At 38.5% G+C, this 17,177-nt stretch overlaps 1 protein-coding gene across 1 annotated transcript in view; it reads right to left on the bottom strand.

Moving 5' to 3' along the window:
- The window catches only part of LOC133050491 (disintegrin and metalloproteinase domain-containing protein 5-like), an 81,462-nt gene that overhangs the window by 14,113 nt on the left and 50,172 nt on the right, over positions 1–17,177 (bottom strand). Inside the window, exons 10-12 of the mRNA XM_061134687.1 lie at positions 16,494–16,605; positions 5,685–5,844; positions 4,155–4,205 (exon numbers count right to left, since the gene is read on the bottom strand). Of these exons, the coding sequence (XP_060990670.1) occupies positions 4,155–4,205; positions 5,685–5,844; positions 16,494–16,605 (323 nt within the window). The remainder of the gene's footprint in view (positions 1–4,154; positions 4,206–5,684; positions 5,845–16,493; positions 16,606–17,177) is intronic.

Below are 17,177 nucleotides of genomic sequence, written 5' to 3'. Positions count from 1 at the left end.
GATCTCCTTGCAGTCCAAGAGACTCTCAAGAGTCTTCTCCAACACCACAGTTCAAAAGCATCAATTCTTTGGTGCTCAGATTTCTTTATAGTCCAACCCTCACATTCATACATGACCACTGGAAAAAACATAGCTTTAACTAGATGGACCTTTGTTGACAAAGTAATGTCTCTGCTTTTTAATATGCTGTCTAGGTTGGTCATAACTTTCCTTCCAAGGAACAGCGTCTTTTAATTTCATGGCTGCCGTCACCATCTACAGTGATTTTGGAGCCCAAAAAAATAAAGTCTGTCACTGTTTTCACCGCTGGAGCAGTGGCTGCGTGACACAGGAGCAAGGTTGAGGAGATAACCCGCATCCAAGGGCAAGATGGTAGAAGGGGAAAAATTGTGTTTAGAATCCAACCCCATGCCCACCAGAGACGCTTAAGGGCTCAAACAAACCTTGGGCACACCAGGACCCAGAGACCTCACAGAAACTGAGATGGAACTGTGTTAGAGCATCTCCTGTGGAGGCATGGGTCAGCAGTGGACTTCCACAGGCACAGGGGCTCTGGGTCCCAGCAGACCTGGGTATGGCATAAGCCCTCTTGGAGGAGGTCACCATTAACCCTACCATAGAGCCGCCAGAACTTACACAGGACTGGGAAAACAGACTCTGGAGACCACACACAGAACCTTGTGTGCACCAGGACCCAGGAGAAAGAAGCAGAGACCCCAGTAAATAACAGGGAGGAAATACAGCCCCACCCATCAACAGAAAATTTGATTAAAGGTTTACTGAGCATGCCCCCACCCCATCAGAACAAGACCCAGTCTCCCCTTCAGTCAGTCTCTCCCATCAGGAAGCTTCCATAAGCCTCTTATCCTTCTCCATCAGAGGGCAGACAGACTGAAAACCACAATCACAGAAAACTAACCACTCTGGTCACATGGACCACAGCCTTATCTAACTCAATGAAACTATGAGCAATGCTGAGTAGGGCCACCCAAGACAGACATGTCATGGTGGAGAGTTCTGGCAAAACGTGGTCCACTGGAGAAGGGAATGGCAACCACTTCAGTATTCTTATTACCTTTAGACCCCATGAACAGTATGAAAAGGCAAAAAGATGCACTGAAAAATGAACTCCCCAGGTCAGTAGGTGCCCCGTATGCTACTGGAGATCAGTGGAGAAATGACTCCAGAAAGAATGAAGAGCCAAAGCAAAAACAACACACAGTTGTGGATGTAACTGGTGATGGAAGTAAAGTCCGATGCTGCAAAGAGCAACATTGCATAGGAACCTGGAATGTTAGGTTCATGAATCAAGGGAAACTGGAAGTGGTCAAACAGGAGATGGCAAAAGTCAACATCAACATTTTAGGAATCAGCGAAGTAAAATGGACTGGAATGGGAGAATTTAACTCAGATGACTATTATATCTACAACTGTGGGCAAGAATCCCTTAGAAGAAATGAAGTAGCCATCATAGTCAACAAAAGAGTCCAAAATGCAGTACTTGGGTACAATCTCAAAAATGACAGAATGATCTCTGTTCGTTTCCAAGGCAAACCATTCAATATCACAGTAATCCAAGTCTATGCCTTGACCAATAATGCTGAAGAAGCTGAAGTTGAACAGTTCTATGAAGACCTACAAGACCTTCTAGAACTAACACCCAAAAAAGATGTCCTTTTCATTATACAGGACTGGAATGCAAAAGTAGGAAGTCAAGAAACATCTGGAGTAACAGGCAAATTTTGCCTTGGAATACAGAATGAAGCAGGGTAAAGGCTAATAGACTTCTGCCAAGAGAACACACTGGTCATAGCAAACACCTTCTTCCAACAACAGAAGAGAAGACTCTACACATGGACATCACCAGATGGTCAAAACTGAAATCAGATTGATTATATTTTTTGCAGCCAAAGATGGAGAAGCTCTATACAGTCAGCAAAAACAAGACCGGGAGTTGACTGTGGCTCAGATCATGAACTCCTTATTGCCAAATTCAGACCTAAATTGAAGAAAATAGGGAAAACTACTAGACCATGCAGGTATGACTTAAATCAAATCCCTTACCATTTTACAGTGGAAGTGAGAAATAGATTCAAGGGATTAGATCTGATAGACAAACTGCCTGAAGAACTATGGACAGAGGTTCGTGACATTGTAGAGGAGGCAGGGATCAAGACCAACCCCAAGAAAAAGAAATGCAAAATGGCTGTCTGAGGAGACCTTACAAATAGCTGTTAAAAGAAGAGGAGTAAAAGGCAAAGGAGAAAAGGAAAGATATACCCATTTGAATGTAGAGTCCCAAAGAATAGCAGGAGAGAGAAGAACATCTTTCTCAGTGATCAATGCAAAGAAACAGAGGAAAACAATAGAATGGGAAAGACTAGAGATCTTTTCAAGAAAATTAGAGATACCAGGGGAACATTTCATGCAAAGATGGGCACAATAAAGGACAGAAATGGTATGGATCTAACAGAAGCAGAAGATATTAAGAAGAGGTGGCAACAATACACAGAAGAACTATACAAAAAAGATCTCATGACCCAGATATCATGATGGTGTGATCACTCACCTAGAGCCAGACATCCTGGCATGAAAAGTCAAGTGGGCCTTTGGAAGCATCACTAGGAACAAAGCCAATGGAGGTGACGGAATTCCAGATGAGCTATTTCAAATCCTAAAAGATGATGCTGTGAAAGTGCTGCACTCAATACGCCAGCAAATTTGGAAAACTCAGCAGTGGCCACAGGACTGGAAGAGGTCAGTTTTCATTCCAATCCCAAACAAAGGCAATGCCAAAGAATGCTCAAATGACTGTACAATTGCACTCATTTTACACACTAGCAAACTAATACTCAAACTTCTTCAAGCCAGGCTTCAACAGTACATGAACCATGAACTTTCAGATGTTCAAGCTGGATTTAGAAAGGCAGAGGAACCAGAGATCAAATTGCCAACATCCACTGGATCATAGAAAAAGCAAGAGAGTTCCAGAAAAACATATATTTCTGCTTTATTGACTATGCAAAAGCCTTTGACTGTGTGGATCACAATAAACTGTGGAAAATTCTGAAAGAGATGGGAGAAATCTCTTGAGAAATCTGTATGCAGGTCAGGAAGCAACAGTTAGAACTGGACATGGAAAAACAGACTGGTTTCAAATCAGGAAAGGAGTATGTTAAGGCTGTAAAATGAGTGCAAAAAAATACTGACTTTAATTCCTATTTAAATGTTTGGCAGAATTCACTAGTAAAACCAATCTGTCCTGGGCTTTTCTTTGTTGTGAGGGTTTTAATTACTGGTTCACTCTCCTTACTAGGTTTTAATCTGCTCACTTTCTATTTCTTCATGATTTAATCTTGGCATGTTACATGTTTCCAGGAATGTATTTATTTCTTTTTGGTTTTTCAGTTTCTTACCATACAAATGTTCATAGTAATCTTTAAGGAACTATAAACCATAAAAATATTAATTCTGTAGTATTTGTAATGATACTATTTCTGGTTTTATTATATTAGTCTTCTCCCTATTTGTGCTAGTGAGCCTAGCTAAAGGTTTGTTCATTTCTTTCTTTTTTCAAAAAAGACATGCTTACATCTAGATTTTTTAAATTGCTTTTCTATTCTTCATTTTCTTCATATCTGCTCTAACCTTTATTATTTCCTTCCTCCCACTTAATTTGGGTTTAGTTTATTTTCTTCTTTCCTTGATGGTTGTCAAGTTCAGTGGCTATTTGAGATCTTAAGACAGTAAAATGAATGAAAACTCCACGACTCTATCTTATTAACAATAATTTTTTTCTGACATAAAAATATAACTATAAGCACATCTGACATCTTTACAATATCAGTCTTCTTTTCATGTGGTAGTAGAACATCATCAAGATATAAGTTCACCTTACCAAACCTCAAAAAAAAAAAACTATATGGTCATAAATGCTAGTGTGGGTACACAAAAATCACTACTTTGGTGTGGGTCAGGGAGGGTTGAGACATCATGAAACCAAGTTTTATTATTCAGCATTATAAAATCATCTATAATGGGGACCGTATAAGAATATTATGAACAAGTGCTTGGTTTTAAATGAGTGATTTTAAGTGCTACTTGTGCAATGGTCGAAAGGTACGATGCAGAACGGTTAATTCTGCCCTACTCACCTGACGCTGGGGAGGGACCTGCTGTCCGTGCTGCTTTCTTCCGACGCAGATCTGTAACACCGACAATGTTTATTTTTAAAAAGTGGGAGATTTTTAAAATCTTAACCAAGTGACTATTTGAATGGAGAATGTTCTTCAGATAAATAGTGATTCACTAACTAAAATGTCTCCTTCCAGGGAAATAAAAGCAATAAAACAACAGCCATGTCAATATTAGGAGAAACGCCACCAGCCATCCACCTAATCTTCACATTCTCATTTCGCATTTACTCAAATATTTATGGTATAAGCCCACATATTTGCAGGCAGGCCCCTTGATTCTATGGTAATCCTAACTCTCACCCAAGTTAAGCCAAAACCATAAAGTAGCAATCCAAAGTTTGTTTATTTTCTATACGTTTCTATAGATTTCTTTCATCCTCTCATAAACATACTCATCTTCTCTTTATATCAATTCCAAGAAAGTAAAACTAGAGATAAATACCTCTGTGGAAAAATATAGTAAATTATGAATAAGGGGCTCAATAATGATGCTTAAATTGTTGTGTAATGGATTACAGATAATATGATAATGTCGTTTATTAATTTGGTGTACCCAGGAGTTTATGATAAATTGGAAAGCTATTATCTCACATTTTATACAGTTACAGAGAATAATTTTAAGAACATAAAGATTAAACCCTTTGCTCAAGATATCATAGTTATCAAGATATGCAATATTTAGACTAAATATTGCTATATTTAAGACTAAATATAAAAAACAAACAAACAAAAAAAAAGACTAAATATAATTTTCTCCGCATTTCATGATGCTTCCTCCTGTCTAGCCTGATTAACATGAACTATACATGTAATTTCTAGTTGACAAATGACTTGCCCAATCATCAGTATAAAGAATTAGGAAAATAAATATTATGCAGGCATATTCATAGATCTTATCTCTAGTGGAGTGAGGTATATTAATGAAGTTATTTACCACTGGTCTGAGGCTCTATATGTTAAAATTTTATTTTTAAATGCAGTGTTATTATTTATTCTCATGAAGAGAATTCTCTCATGTACAATATGACCATATAGACAGGAGTCTGTGGATTAAGAGCTTGCCTGGTGGCTCAGATGGTGAAGAATCCACCTGCAATGCAGAAGAGATGGGTAAGGAAGACACCCTGGAGAAGGAAATGACAACCCACTCCAGTATTCTTGCCTGGAGAATTCCATGGACAGAGGAGCCTATGGTGTACAGTCCATGGGGTCGCAAAGAGTCGGAAACAACTGAGCAGAAACTATCATAGTGGATTAAGAGGCTGAATAAATCTCCACCAGACCTTTGGCACCCATCCTCCTCAAGTAATACTGCTGGTACAATGTTGTAAAACCAGAAAAAAGATGAAGGACACCAAGCCAGTTTGAAATGTATCTGTGTTTCTCTCCTCATATCGCTTTACCTATAGTCTTAGTATATTCTAGATGAACCATGAATAAATACTTTTTTCTTGACTTATTTATTTGATAAGAATAAAACATATATACCTTTCACTTTCAAGTTCTCCTTTGTAGCACAGCTCTCTTATTTTATCCTGCTTTATTATAAGAGCGGCAGCAATGATGAACACAGGTATAGAAATGTAGAAAACTAGTTGAAGTCTGCGTTTTGGATGACCAAGAGATCTTTCCTTCAAAAAACTTTTACCTTGAATGGAAAATATCATTTCAAACTATGTCAGAGATTTTATTAACCAAATAAAATGGTGCAAAGCTACTATTACCAACCATATTCCCAAACACTAAACAATTCATTCATATAGACTGTGAATACAATAAAATCCAAAAACCTAAACTAATATATTCAATGAGCTTTACTGATGGTTCTGTGTTTTCAAACTTCTACCATATGGTGATTTCCTTGATTGAAGGCGTTGCGCTTTCATGGACCACATATTTAACACCTGCAAGTATTTCTTCAATTCTGTTCTGGTACAGGGTTTCTGAGGTTCAAACATATATATCACAAAGAGCATTGGGATTTTACCTGTATGTGAGAATTAAATCTGGGGTGTGTGGCACTTGGGCTTCTTTGGTGGCTCAGACGGTAAAGAATTTGCCTGTAGTGCAAGAGACCCGGGTTCAATGCTAGGTCGGGAAGATCCGCTGGAGAAGGGAGTGACTACCAACTCCAGTATTCTTACCTAGAGAATTTCATGGCCAGAGAAGCCTGGGGAGCTACACTCCATGGGCTCACAAAGAGTTGGACACAACTGAGCACCTAAAACTTTCACACTTTATGTGGCATTTAATTTTTCTTATATGACTAGAATTTTTTCTAAAAATTAAAAAGTAATACTCTAAATAACTTATTTAACTAAGTTCTTTAATCAAATACATCAAATATGTGGCAATAGGAAGTTGTTAAAACAACTCTAGATTTTATAGAATGCATGCTAAATCTGCCTCTGACCCACTTCTGATTGACAAGTGCTAATATTTACATTTTCCTCATCTGTTCTTATAGATTCTCAGCTGACATCTGTATTCACCTTCCTGGAGTCCTAATGTATTGAGTCCTGCTTTCTTCATAATTTGTTGGCTTGCTTCCTTTTATTTGATATGAACTCTTCAGCAATGTGGGAGTTCTGGGTTCAATCCCTGGGGTGGGAAGATCCCCTGGAGAAGGGAACGGCTACCCATTCCAGAATTCTGGCCTGGAGAATTCCATGAGCTAGGGTCCATGGGGTCACAAAGAGTCGGACACAACTAAGTGACTTTCACTTCACTTCACTTCCTGCTCTATCACTTCTTAGCCACATGGAGGAGCTGACAGTCAGAAGAGCAACTCGCCAGCTACAGTGTGGATGATCGCTGAGGCTCAAAATTCCTCTTACACTGTTGGTGGGAATGCAAACTAGTACAGCCGCTATGGAAAACAGTGTGGAGATTTCTTTTAAAAGTGGAAATAGAACTGCCATATGACCCAGCAATACCACTTCTGGGCATACACACCGAGGAAACCAGATCTGAAAGAGACACGTGCACCCCAATGTTCATCACAGCACTGTTTATAATAGCCAAGACATGGAAGCAACCTAAATGCCCATCAGCAGACGAATGGATAAGGAAGCTGTGGTACATATACACCATGGAATATTACTCAGCCATTAAAAATAATTCATTTGAATCAGTTCTAATGAGATGGATGAAACTGGAGCCCATTATACAGAGTGAAGTAAGCCAGAAAGATAAAGAACATTACAGCATACTAACACATATACGTGGAATTTATAAAGATGGTAACAATAACCCTATATGCAAAACAGAAAAAGAGACACAGATGTACAGAACACACTTTTGGACTCTGTGGGAGAAGGCGAGGGTGGAATGTTTCAAGAGAACAGCATCGAAACATGTATATTATCTATAGTGAAACAGATCACCAGCCCAGGTTGGATGCATGAGACAAGTGCTCGGGCCTGGTGCACTGGGAAGACTCAGAGGGACTGGGTAGAGAGGGAGGTGGGAGGGGGGATCAGGATGGGGAATACATGTAAATCCATGGCTGATTCATGTCAATGTATGACAAAACCCACTACAATATTGTAAAGTAATTAGCCTCTAACTAATAAAAATAAATGAAAAAAAAAAAAAAAGAAGAAGAAGTAGTAGTCAGTGAAAAATGCAAAAAAAAAAAAAAATTCTTCTCTTAGGGTAGCCCCAATTCTTCTCCTTTTTTCCCACGGTTTTTAAAGAGAGTTCAAGGTAGGAGCAACATTTTCTTTTTCAGTCAGGTCTGTGCATGTGCCTGGGGTTCCCGGTATCTTCAAGATAAAGATTACATGATATTTGTAACTAGACAAATGAATCAGATGAAGAGATCAGCATCTCTAGTTATATTCGGCAGCTTGATTTTCAACCTCATGTATAGCCTTCTGGGTAATCATGGAGATCACGTGGCTATTTTGAAAATGAATGTAAGATATGAAAGTAGCCTTGAAACTCTAAGCAGGATTTCCCCAGACCAGAAAAAAATAAAAAATAAAAAGGTCTTTCTTTCCCTTTTACTGTCTAGTTTTAACGAGCACTGTGTACTGATACCTGCCAACAAAGACTATTTTCTATAAATTCTTCTTTCAGTATGGGATCTTCATTTAATTAATTACTCTAAGTTTCCAGTTCCCATGAGTTAAACTAGTCCCCAACAACATGCCTCAAGGATTCTACCTCCTTTCAAAGATGCCTCAGGACATCCAGTCATATAACTATTCAGTTCAGTTCAGTTCAGTCGCTCAGTCATGTCTGATTCTGCGACCCCCTGCAGCACGCCAGGCCTCCCTGTCCATCACCAACTCCCGAAGTTTACTCAAACTCATGTCCATCAAATTGGTGATGCCATCCAACCATCTCATCCTCTGTCGTCCCCTTCTCCTCCTGCCTTCAATCTTTCCCAGCATCAGGGTCTTTTCAAATGAGTCAGCTCTTCACATCAGGTGGCCAAAGTATTGGAGTTTCAGCTTCAACATCAGTCCTTCGAGTGAACACCCAAGACTGATCTCCTTTAGGATGGACTGGTTGGATCTCCTTGCAGTCCAAGGGACTCCCAAGAGTCTTCTCCAACACCACAGTTCAAAAGCATCAATTCTTCAGCGCTCAGCTTTCTTCACAGTCCAACTCTCACATCCATACATGACCACTGGGAAAATCATAGCCTTGACTAGACGGACCTTTGTTGAAAAAGTAATGTCTCTGCTTTTCAATATGCTGTCTAGGTTGAATATAACTCTTCTTCCAAGAAGTAATCGTCTTTTAATTTCATGGCTGCAGTCACCATCTGCAGTGACTTTGGAGTGCAAAAAAATAAATTCTGACACTGCTTCCACTGTTTCTCCATCTGTTTGCCATGAAGTGATGGAACCAGATGCCATGACCTTAGTTTTCTGAATGTTGAGCTTTAAGCCAACTTTTTCACTCTCTTCTTTCACTTTTATCAAGAGCCTCTTTAGTTCTTCTTCACTCTCTGCCATAAGGGTGGCATCATCGGCATATCTGAGGTTATTGATATTTCTCCCAGCAATGTTGATTCCAGCTTGTGCTTCATCCAGCCCAGCATTTCTCATGATGTACTCTGCATATAAGTTAAATAAGCAGGGTGACAATATACAGCCTTGATGTACTCCTTTTCCTATTTAGAACCAGTCTGTTCATGTCCAGTTCTAACTGTTGCTTCCTAACCTGCATATAGGTTTCTCAAGAGGTAGGTCAGGTGGTCTGGTATTCCCATCTCTTTTAGAATTTTCCACAGTTTATTGTGATCCACACAGTCGAAGGCTTTGGCATAGTCAATAAAGCAGAAATAGATGTTTTTCTGGAACTCTCTTGCTTTTTCGATGATCCAGCGATATTGGCAATTTGATCTCTGGTTCCTCTGCCTTTTCTAAAGCCAGCTTGAACATCTGGAAGTTCTTGGTTCACATATTGCTGAAACCTGGCTTGGAGAATTTTGAACATTACTTTACTAGCGTGTGAGATGAGTGCAATTGTGCAGTAGTTTGAGCATTCTTTGGCATTGGCTTTCTTAGGGATTGGAATGAAAACTGACCTTTCCCAGTCCTGTGGCCACTGCTGAGTTTTCCAAATTTGCCGGCATATTGAGTGCAGCACTTTCACAGCATCATCTTTCAGGATTTGAAATAGCTCAACTGGAATTCCATCATCTCCACTAGCTTTGTTCGTAGTGATGCTTTCTAAGGCCCACTTGACTTCACATTCCAGGGTGTCTGGCTCTAGGTCCTCCCTTATTTTCCCCAAATATCTCAGTCTTTATGACTCAAGGGTTTAATTGTCATATCAAATGCCCCAAAACACAGATGTGACCCTAGCAGACTTCATGAGTAAATATCAGGTATATAGGAGCCAGCATCCAGCAGCAGCAACTCCTGAAACTTTCCCCCCTCCTCCTCCAACTCCACACTACATTCAGATGGATGATGGAAAGACAAGATGAGAAGTTCTGTGTAGACACAAGATTGATCATAAATAGTAATTTCACTTTTGCACTGTTAACTACACAGTTACATGATTCCCTAGTTTCTGCAGCCAGCTATTCTACCATCAGTAAATTCCAGGTTTACTTAGAATAATTGATGTATACTAAAGAGTGTGTGTGCTCTGTCCCTCTCATGTCCAACTCTTTTGCAAGCCTGCTGGGCTCTCCTGTCCATGGAATTCTCCAAGCAAGAATACTGGAGTGGGTTGCCATGCCCTCCTCCAGAGGATCTTCCCATCCCAGGGATCGAATCCACTTCACTGGGCCACAATGAGCTCAGATCTTGCTCAAGTAATATTCTAGGTGTTTCTGTGGGGTGTTTTCAAATGAAGTTAATATTTAAATCAGTGTGTGTATGTGTGTGTTAGTTGCTCAGTTGTGTCCAATTCTTTGTGACCCCATGGACTGTAGCCCACCAGGCTCCTCTATCCATGGGATTTCTCAAGCAAGAATATTGGAGTGAGCTCCCATTCCCTTCTCTAGGAGATCTTCCTTACCCAGGGATCAAACCCAGGTCTCCTGCATTGCAGACAGATTCTTTATCATCTGAGCTACCCAGGAAGTCCAACATTTATATTAGTAGACTGAGTAAGGCAATAGCTTTCTTTAATGCAGGTGGACCTCAGTCCTGGAGATCTTAGTTAAACAAAAACACCGACCCTCCAGTGAAGATTCTTCCTGCTTGATAATCATTAGAGTAAAATGTGAGCAGAGGAGACAAAGTGAAGAAGTTAGTGCTAACCAGAGAGGTGCCAGAATTTAAAGATTTAGAGAATTCTCAGTCTATGAATTTTGCAAAAAAAAAAAAGGTGGGGGGGGGAGTGGAACATGTTCCCAAAATGTGGGTAGAAAAATCATCTGATAAATATACTGTGCATGTGAACCATCTCAGGAGAAGGCAGGAATAAGGATGAGATAATATCAGCAGAAACACTGCCAGGTCAGACCAAAGGGAACAGCATAGGGCCATAGAACCGACTGGCTCCCAGTATGCTTTATCCTTCAAGAAAAGAGAAGAATGCAGATGGTGACTCAGAGATCATCAAGGCTTCCTCTCCCATCACGGGGCCAGGAGCTATCTCTTCCTCAGTTTTGACCAGCCAAGCTCCGTTGCCCAGTGGCTCAGGGGCAGTTTACTCCAAAGAGCTATATGGATGGAGCCTCTGTCCAGAGCTGAAGAGGGAAGGTAGAAGCTACTGCAGCTGGGTTATGCTCCCAGCCCAAAGGCTCTGGAGGACAGAACATCAAAACTAAGAGGGTTATTCTCCAACCTTAACATCAAATGTAATTTGCCTTGCTAAGTTTTATTTGTATTTCATGAGACCTGTCACCATTTTCTCCTTTCCAATTTCTCCCTTTAGGAACAAGAATGTCTATTGTATGCCTGTCTATCCACAGCTGTTTGTTTGTTTGTTTTTTTCTTGATGGTCCAACTCTCACACCTGTACATGACTATTTGAAAAACCATAGCTTTGACTTGATGGACTTCTGTCAGCAAAGCGATGTCTCTGCTTTGTAATACACTGTCTAGGTTTGTCATAGCTTTCCTCCCAAGGAACAAGCGTCTTTTAATCTCATGACTGCAGTTACCATCTGCAGTGATTCTGGAGCCAAGAAAATAAAATCTGTTACTGGTAACACTTTTTTCCCTTTTATTTGCCATGAAGTGGTTGGACTGAATGCCATGATCTTAGTTTTTTGAATGTTGAGTTTCAAGCCAGCATTGTCACTCTCCTCCTTCACCCTCATCAAGAGGCTCTTTAGTTTCTCTTCACTTTCTGTGATCAGACTGGTATCATCTGCATATCTGAGGTGGTTGATATTTCTCTTGGCAATCTTGATTCCAGCTAGTGATTCCTTCCATCCAGGATTTCACACGATATACTCTGCATAGAAGTTAAATAAGCAGGGTAATATACAGCCTTGTTGTCTGCCTTTCACAGTTTTGAACCAATCTGTTGTTCCATGTCTGGTTCAAACTGTTTTTTCTTGACACATATGCAGGTTTCTCAGGAGGTAGGCTAAGTTAGTTTAGTACTTCCATCTCTTTAAGAATTTTCCACAGTTCGTTGTGATCCACACAGTCAAAGGCTTTAGTGTAGTCAGTGAAGCAGAAGTAGATGTATTCCTGGAACTCTGCTGCTTTCTCCATGATTCAACGAATGTTGACAATTTGATCTCTGGTTCTTCTGCCTCTTAGAAACCCAGCTTGCACATTTGGAATTTTCTCAGTTCACATATGGCTGAATCCTAGCTTGAAGAATTTTGAGCATAACCTTAATACTTACTACCACTTGAAATGAGCATGATGATATGATAGTTTAAGCTCTTATGAGGTCATTGCTTTTTCACTGGGACCTGTTGTGCACAAGAACCTGTGTGTGCCCTCTAGAGTGGAGGTTCTGTTTTCCCCAGTCCTATGGAATTACTGCAATCAAATCCCACTGGCCTTTAAAGCCAGATGCTCAGGGAATTCCTACCGATGACAGACCCATAAGCTGGGGAGCCCCATGTAGGTGCTCATGACTTTCACTTCTGTGTATAAGTTCTGTGATATAATTATTTTCCAGGTTGTGGGTCACCCACCCAGTGAGTATGGGATTTGATTTTATCGCTATTGCACCGCTCCTACCGTCTCATTGTGGCTTTTGTTTTGTACTTGGATGTACGGTATCTATTTGTATGTTCCAAAATTTGTTTTCAATGGCTGTTCAGCAGTTAGTTGTGATTTTGGTGTTTTTGCAAGAGCTTCTGTCTTTCGACCAAATCATTTTGTCTCTGCCTCCTTTTTCTTTTTCCTTTGTACTTAATCTTATTTCACTTGCTCATAGAGTGCTGAGGGCAGAGGTCTTGCACCCTACACTTCAGACCTAATGTGAAATTGCTTTGCTGACATCTCTGCTGAGTATGCAGAAGCATTGAATAATACAGCATTGCTTATTTAAAGGATGCTAACAGAGCATACCTTAAAAGTTCCCCATACAAGAAAAAAACAACTATAATAAATATGCTGACAGGTGTTAGCTAGACCTACTGTAGTGATGACCTACACCATTTTACAATGTATAAAATGTCAAATCATTATGTTGTACCCCCTGATTACTTATACCTTAATAAAAAATATTTTGAATTGGGTATGGTGGAGAAGGAGCTGCAAAAACACACATGGAGATGAAATCTCAAATGTCTGGGTTGAGACAAGCAAGTATCTAAATCAATTACACATTTTTGTTTCCTAAATTTAAAAAAAAAAAAAATTGTTCCCTAAAGATGGCAGTGTTCAGATAAAAATAACTACTGCTGAAGTAGTTCTGGGCACACTACAAGAACAAACATGTTTTATCTATTCATTCAGTTTCTTGATTGCTCTACAAAACAATCAAGTTACATTTCCAGATTCACAGATTGTAACTAAAATGACTAGTGGGAGGAAAAAGTGGAAGTTTTGATAACATCTGTTGATCCCTTACAGTGAAGCAATGACTCTGTCACATTTAGAAAGTAAATGTGGTAGCACACATTACCCCAGCTCTTAGGTAATTTAGTTTCCAGAAGAGAATTTCAAATAAGCTTCTGAGTTTCTATGAAAATTTTAATAAAACCATATAAAATGAGATTTTTGCTATCCTGATCAAACACAAAGTAGTCTTTGCTCACCTATATGCATATTTAGCAGACAAGGCAAATATAAATCTTTGCAAGTTCCATTCAGTCTATTAATTTCTTACTGAAGAAAAAGATCTCATTTGCCAAATGTCCTGTCCACCTGTTACACAACACTGAAAGGGGTGTGATTTGTTTTTCTATGATATAAAGGTTTTCAAAATGAAAATTTCAGTCACTTTTAGTTTCTTCAAAATGTGCAGAAGCATGTAACAAGATTTTTTTTTTTTTTTTTTTAACTTCACACTGTGGAAAGACATTGCTCCCTTAAACAAGTGTACAAGATGGTTGTACTCTTTGCTGGCCATAGAAGATATGTTGAAATATTTGCAGTGTAGTGTGTGTGTGTTCAATCATGGCCGACTCTTTGCCACCCCATAGCCCACCAGGCTCCTCTGACCATGGAATTCCTCAGGCAAGAATATTGAAGGGGGTCGCCATTTCCTCCTCAGGGTATCTTCTTGACCCAGGGGTCAAATCAGGGTCCCCTGCATTGACAAGCAGATTCTTTTACCACCGAACCACCTGGGAAGCCCAAGCTAAAATATTTACCTGATGTAAAATCTTATTTTTAAAAGGCTGGACAAGAAGAAAATACTTCTCTAATGTTGAAATTCATGGCAGACGAGAATAGAGAAAAGAAAGTTCACAATGAAATGGAAATTTATACACTGCTTTTCCAAAGCAATCTGATGATCTGTGAAGAGGCCTTCAGAATTCCAGAAGAGGATGTACTGACTACACCTTGGTAGTTTTATGATTTGCATAGCTTGTGACAACAATTCATACACTGAAAAAACGACTCATACTTTTGGAAATAAAGACTGCTTTACTCAAAAAATGTAACCAGCAATGGGTGAGCAAGTTAGGAAGGACTTCCTCAGTTCCTTTATTAAAACGGTAATTTATATGGAATTCAAATTAGATTTCACCAACTAAGATTACTTCTATGCTTTAAGCCACGTTCCCTGAAAAAGAAATATTTAACATCCAGTGTGCTTTGGAGTGCATAAAAATGATGGGCATTTGAGACATGGATAGCCTATGCAATGAATTTAAACATTTTTGGAGAGCTGCAAAATATTAATAGTTTTTCCAAGCCTGAAAATCTGCTTTATCTAGTAAAGAGAACCCTTAGTATCCTATGGTCAACTGCTTTTGTCAAGATACTTAGCATAATGCCATTACAATGAACTGATACCACAATTCAGTAAATGTGGGCTTGTTAAAACAAAACATCAGGTCAAAATGAATTTTACATTTGATTCTATTCCACGTTGCTACCACTTAAAAGAAGGATATCTTAAAGGCTGCAGTTCAGAAAAATATAACTGGAGAATGAAACAAAAAATATGTCTGACTGTATTATGGCACTGAAAGAAGCAAGTCAATGTTATTTTCATTAAATACGAGGGTATCTTTAATTATTCCTGTTATATTTTTATTCTTTCTGTTATATCTTCCCTGTTATATCTTTATTCTTTCTTTCTAAAAATCTTACATTTATGTATTTTAAGAAAAACGAAGATAGCCATGCAAAACTTAAATATCTAGTACAGGGTTTTTAAAAAGAGGTAAAGTAGATTGCTTTATTAGAGAATACATTATATTCTCATTAGGAAGTATAGTTTTTGTTCATATATTATTACTTTTAATTGGTTTTTCTATAAACTACTATTGATAAGCACTGTTAATTAGTTCTATTGCTGTTTCACTTAAATAATAGCAATTTATGTAACAACCTGGAGAAGGAAATGGCAACCCACTCCAGTACTCTCGCCTGGAAAATCCCATGGATGGAGAAGCCTGGTAGGCTACAGTCCATGGGGTCACAAAGAGTCAGACATGACTGAGCGACTTCACTTCACTTATACAACAAAAGTACACAATACAGAATAATATAAAATTTAAAATAAATACCTATTTTTTTCTACATATTTATGTGAAAATAATATATATAGTTATTTCTTACATGTTAAATGATTATATTTCCTTTTTTTGGTCTACACACAGTCTGATATATCTGTATTTTAATTGTCTAAAAAGTTACTCCCCTACGTATGCCTTCCCTTGGTATTCAAGCTGCATATAAGCCTGCCCAGGAGTTCATCATTTATTTGACCCAAAAGGAAAAGGTGTAAAGTTGAACAGACATCCTTTTCTGAAATCAGGAATATCCTCCAGTTGTTCTCAGTCTCATCCAGACCTACTTGACCTCAAAACAATACTCAAGAACCCTAGGGATGGGGATATTTTCAAGGTAAAATTTTAAACTTTAGGTTGGAGCCCCTACAATGCAAGAGAAAGGAGTGGCCTGAAAGATGACAATGATAACTAACACCATTTTAAACCAAGCATATGTGAGACAATCCAAAGTGAAAAATCTAAATTAACTGATCAAATTAGGTACACTGTAATTTCTACTTTTCAAATTTCCTACCACTAGGTACAATTTTTGTTAGTAAACAATATCAACATTGATACAGAAGGAGTACAAACTTAAACTGTCTTAGTTTTTTAAAATCTTATGAGTAAAATAAAACCATATTTGTTGACATTAGTTGCTTTGCAATGTGGCCTGGAACCTAAACTTTATTTTCTTACATATTGCCTTAGATTAACAAAGTTTTAAAGACACTAACCAGTTTTGTGCGTGTGTCCATCATTGATACTTCCAAATTCTCCTGGAAGTGGCTTGCAGTTAGGAGGTGCAAACCCTGGCAAACAATGGCAACTGTTAAAATTGTTGCATATCTAGAATAATTAGAAAATAGAACAATTTTTATGTACAAAGTTGGTTTTCCATAGAGACCAATGAATATTCTATACTTATTGAACAGATAATTTATTCCAGAGAATTTATCTTAAGTGTATAAATTCAACAAATTGTCACAAATTTTCCCTTGAAATTTCCTATACTGTAGAAAGTACATCTGGCTTCTGTTGCCAAATCATTTTTAAAAATTCTTTCAACTCTCCCCACAACCAGACCAAGATGTTATCAATCAACAGTAACATGTCACTAATTATCATTTACTTCCTAACTTCACAGAAAAGTCAGGGCACTAAATTAATGAACAAGACACTTCTAATGACCTTATTTACCAGTTCCTGCCTTTTCTCTGTAAAAATAATATCATTTTGGCTAAATGGTACACACGGTACCTATAGCATATCCACCCCACATATTTACCAATCATTTTATATTTCCAGAATCATCTTAAATGTTTCTAAATCTTCTCTAATAAACAGTTTGGCAAGAGTTCTCAAGAAAGTAAAATTGAGACTGTACATTATAGACTGTTAAATCACACCAAGCAGCATGA

This window comes from Dama dama, chromosome 32 (assembly GCF_033118175.1).
Source record: "Dama dama isolate Ldn47 chromosome 32, ASM3311817v1, whole genome shotgun sequence".
In the NCBI taxonomy this organism is placed as follows: domain Eukaryota; kingdom Metazoa; phylum Chordata; class Mammalia; order Artiodactyla; family Cervidae; genus Dama; species Dama dama.
The sequence above is the reverse complement of the archived record's forward strand: the minus strand, read 5'-3'. Positions and strand labels throughout refer to the sequence as shown.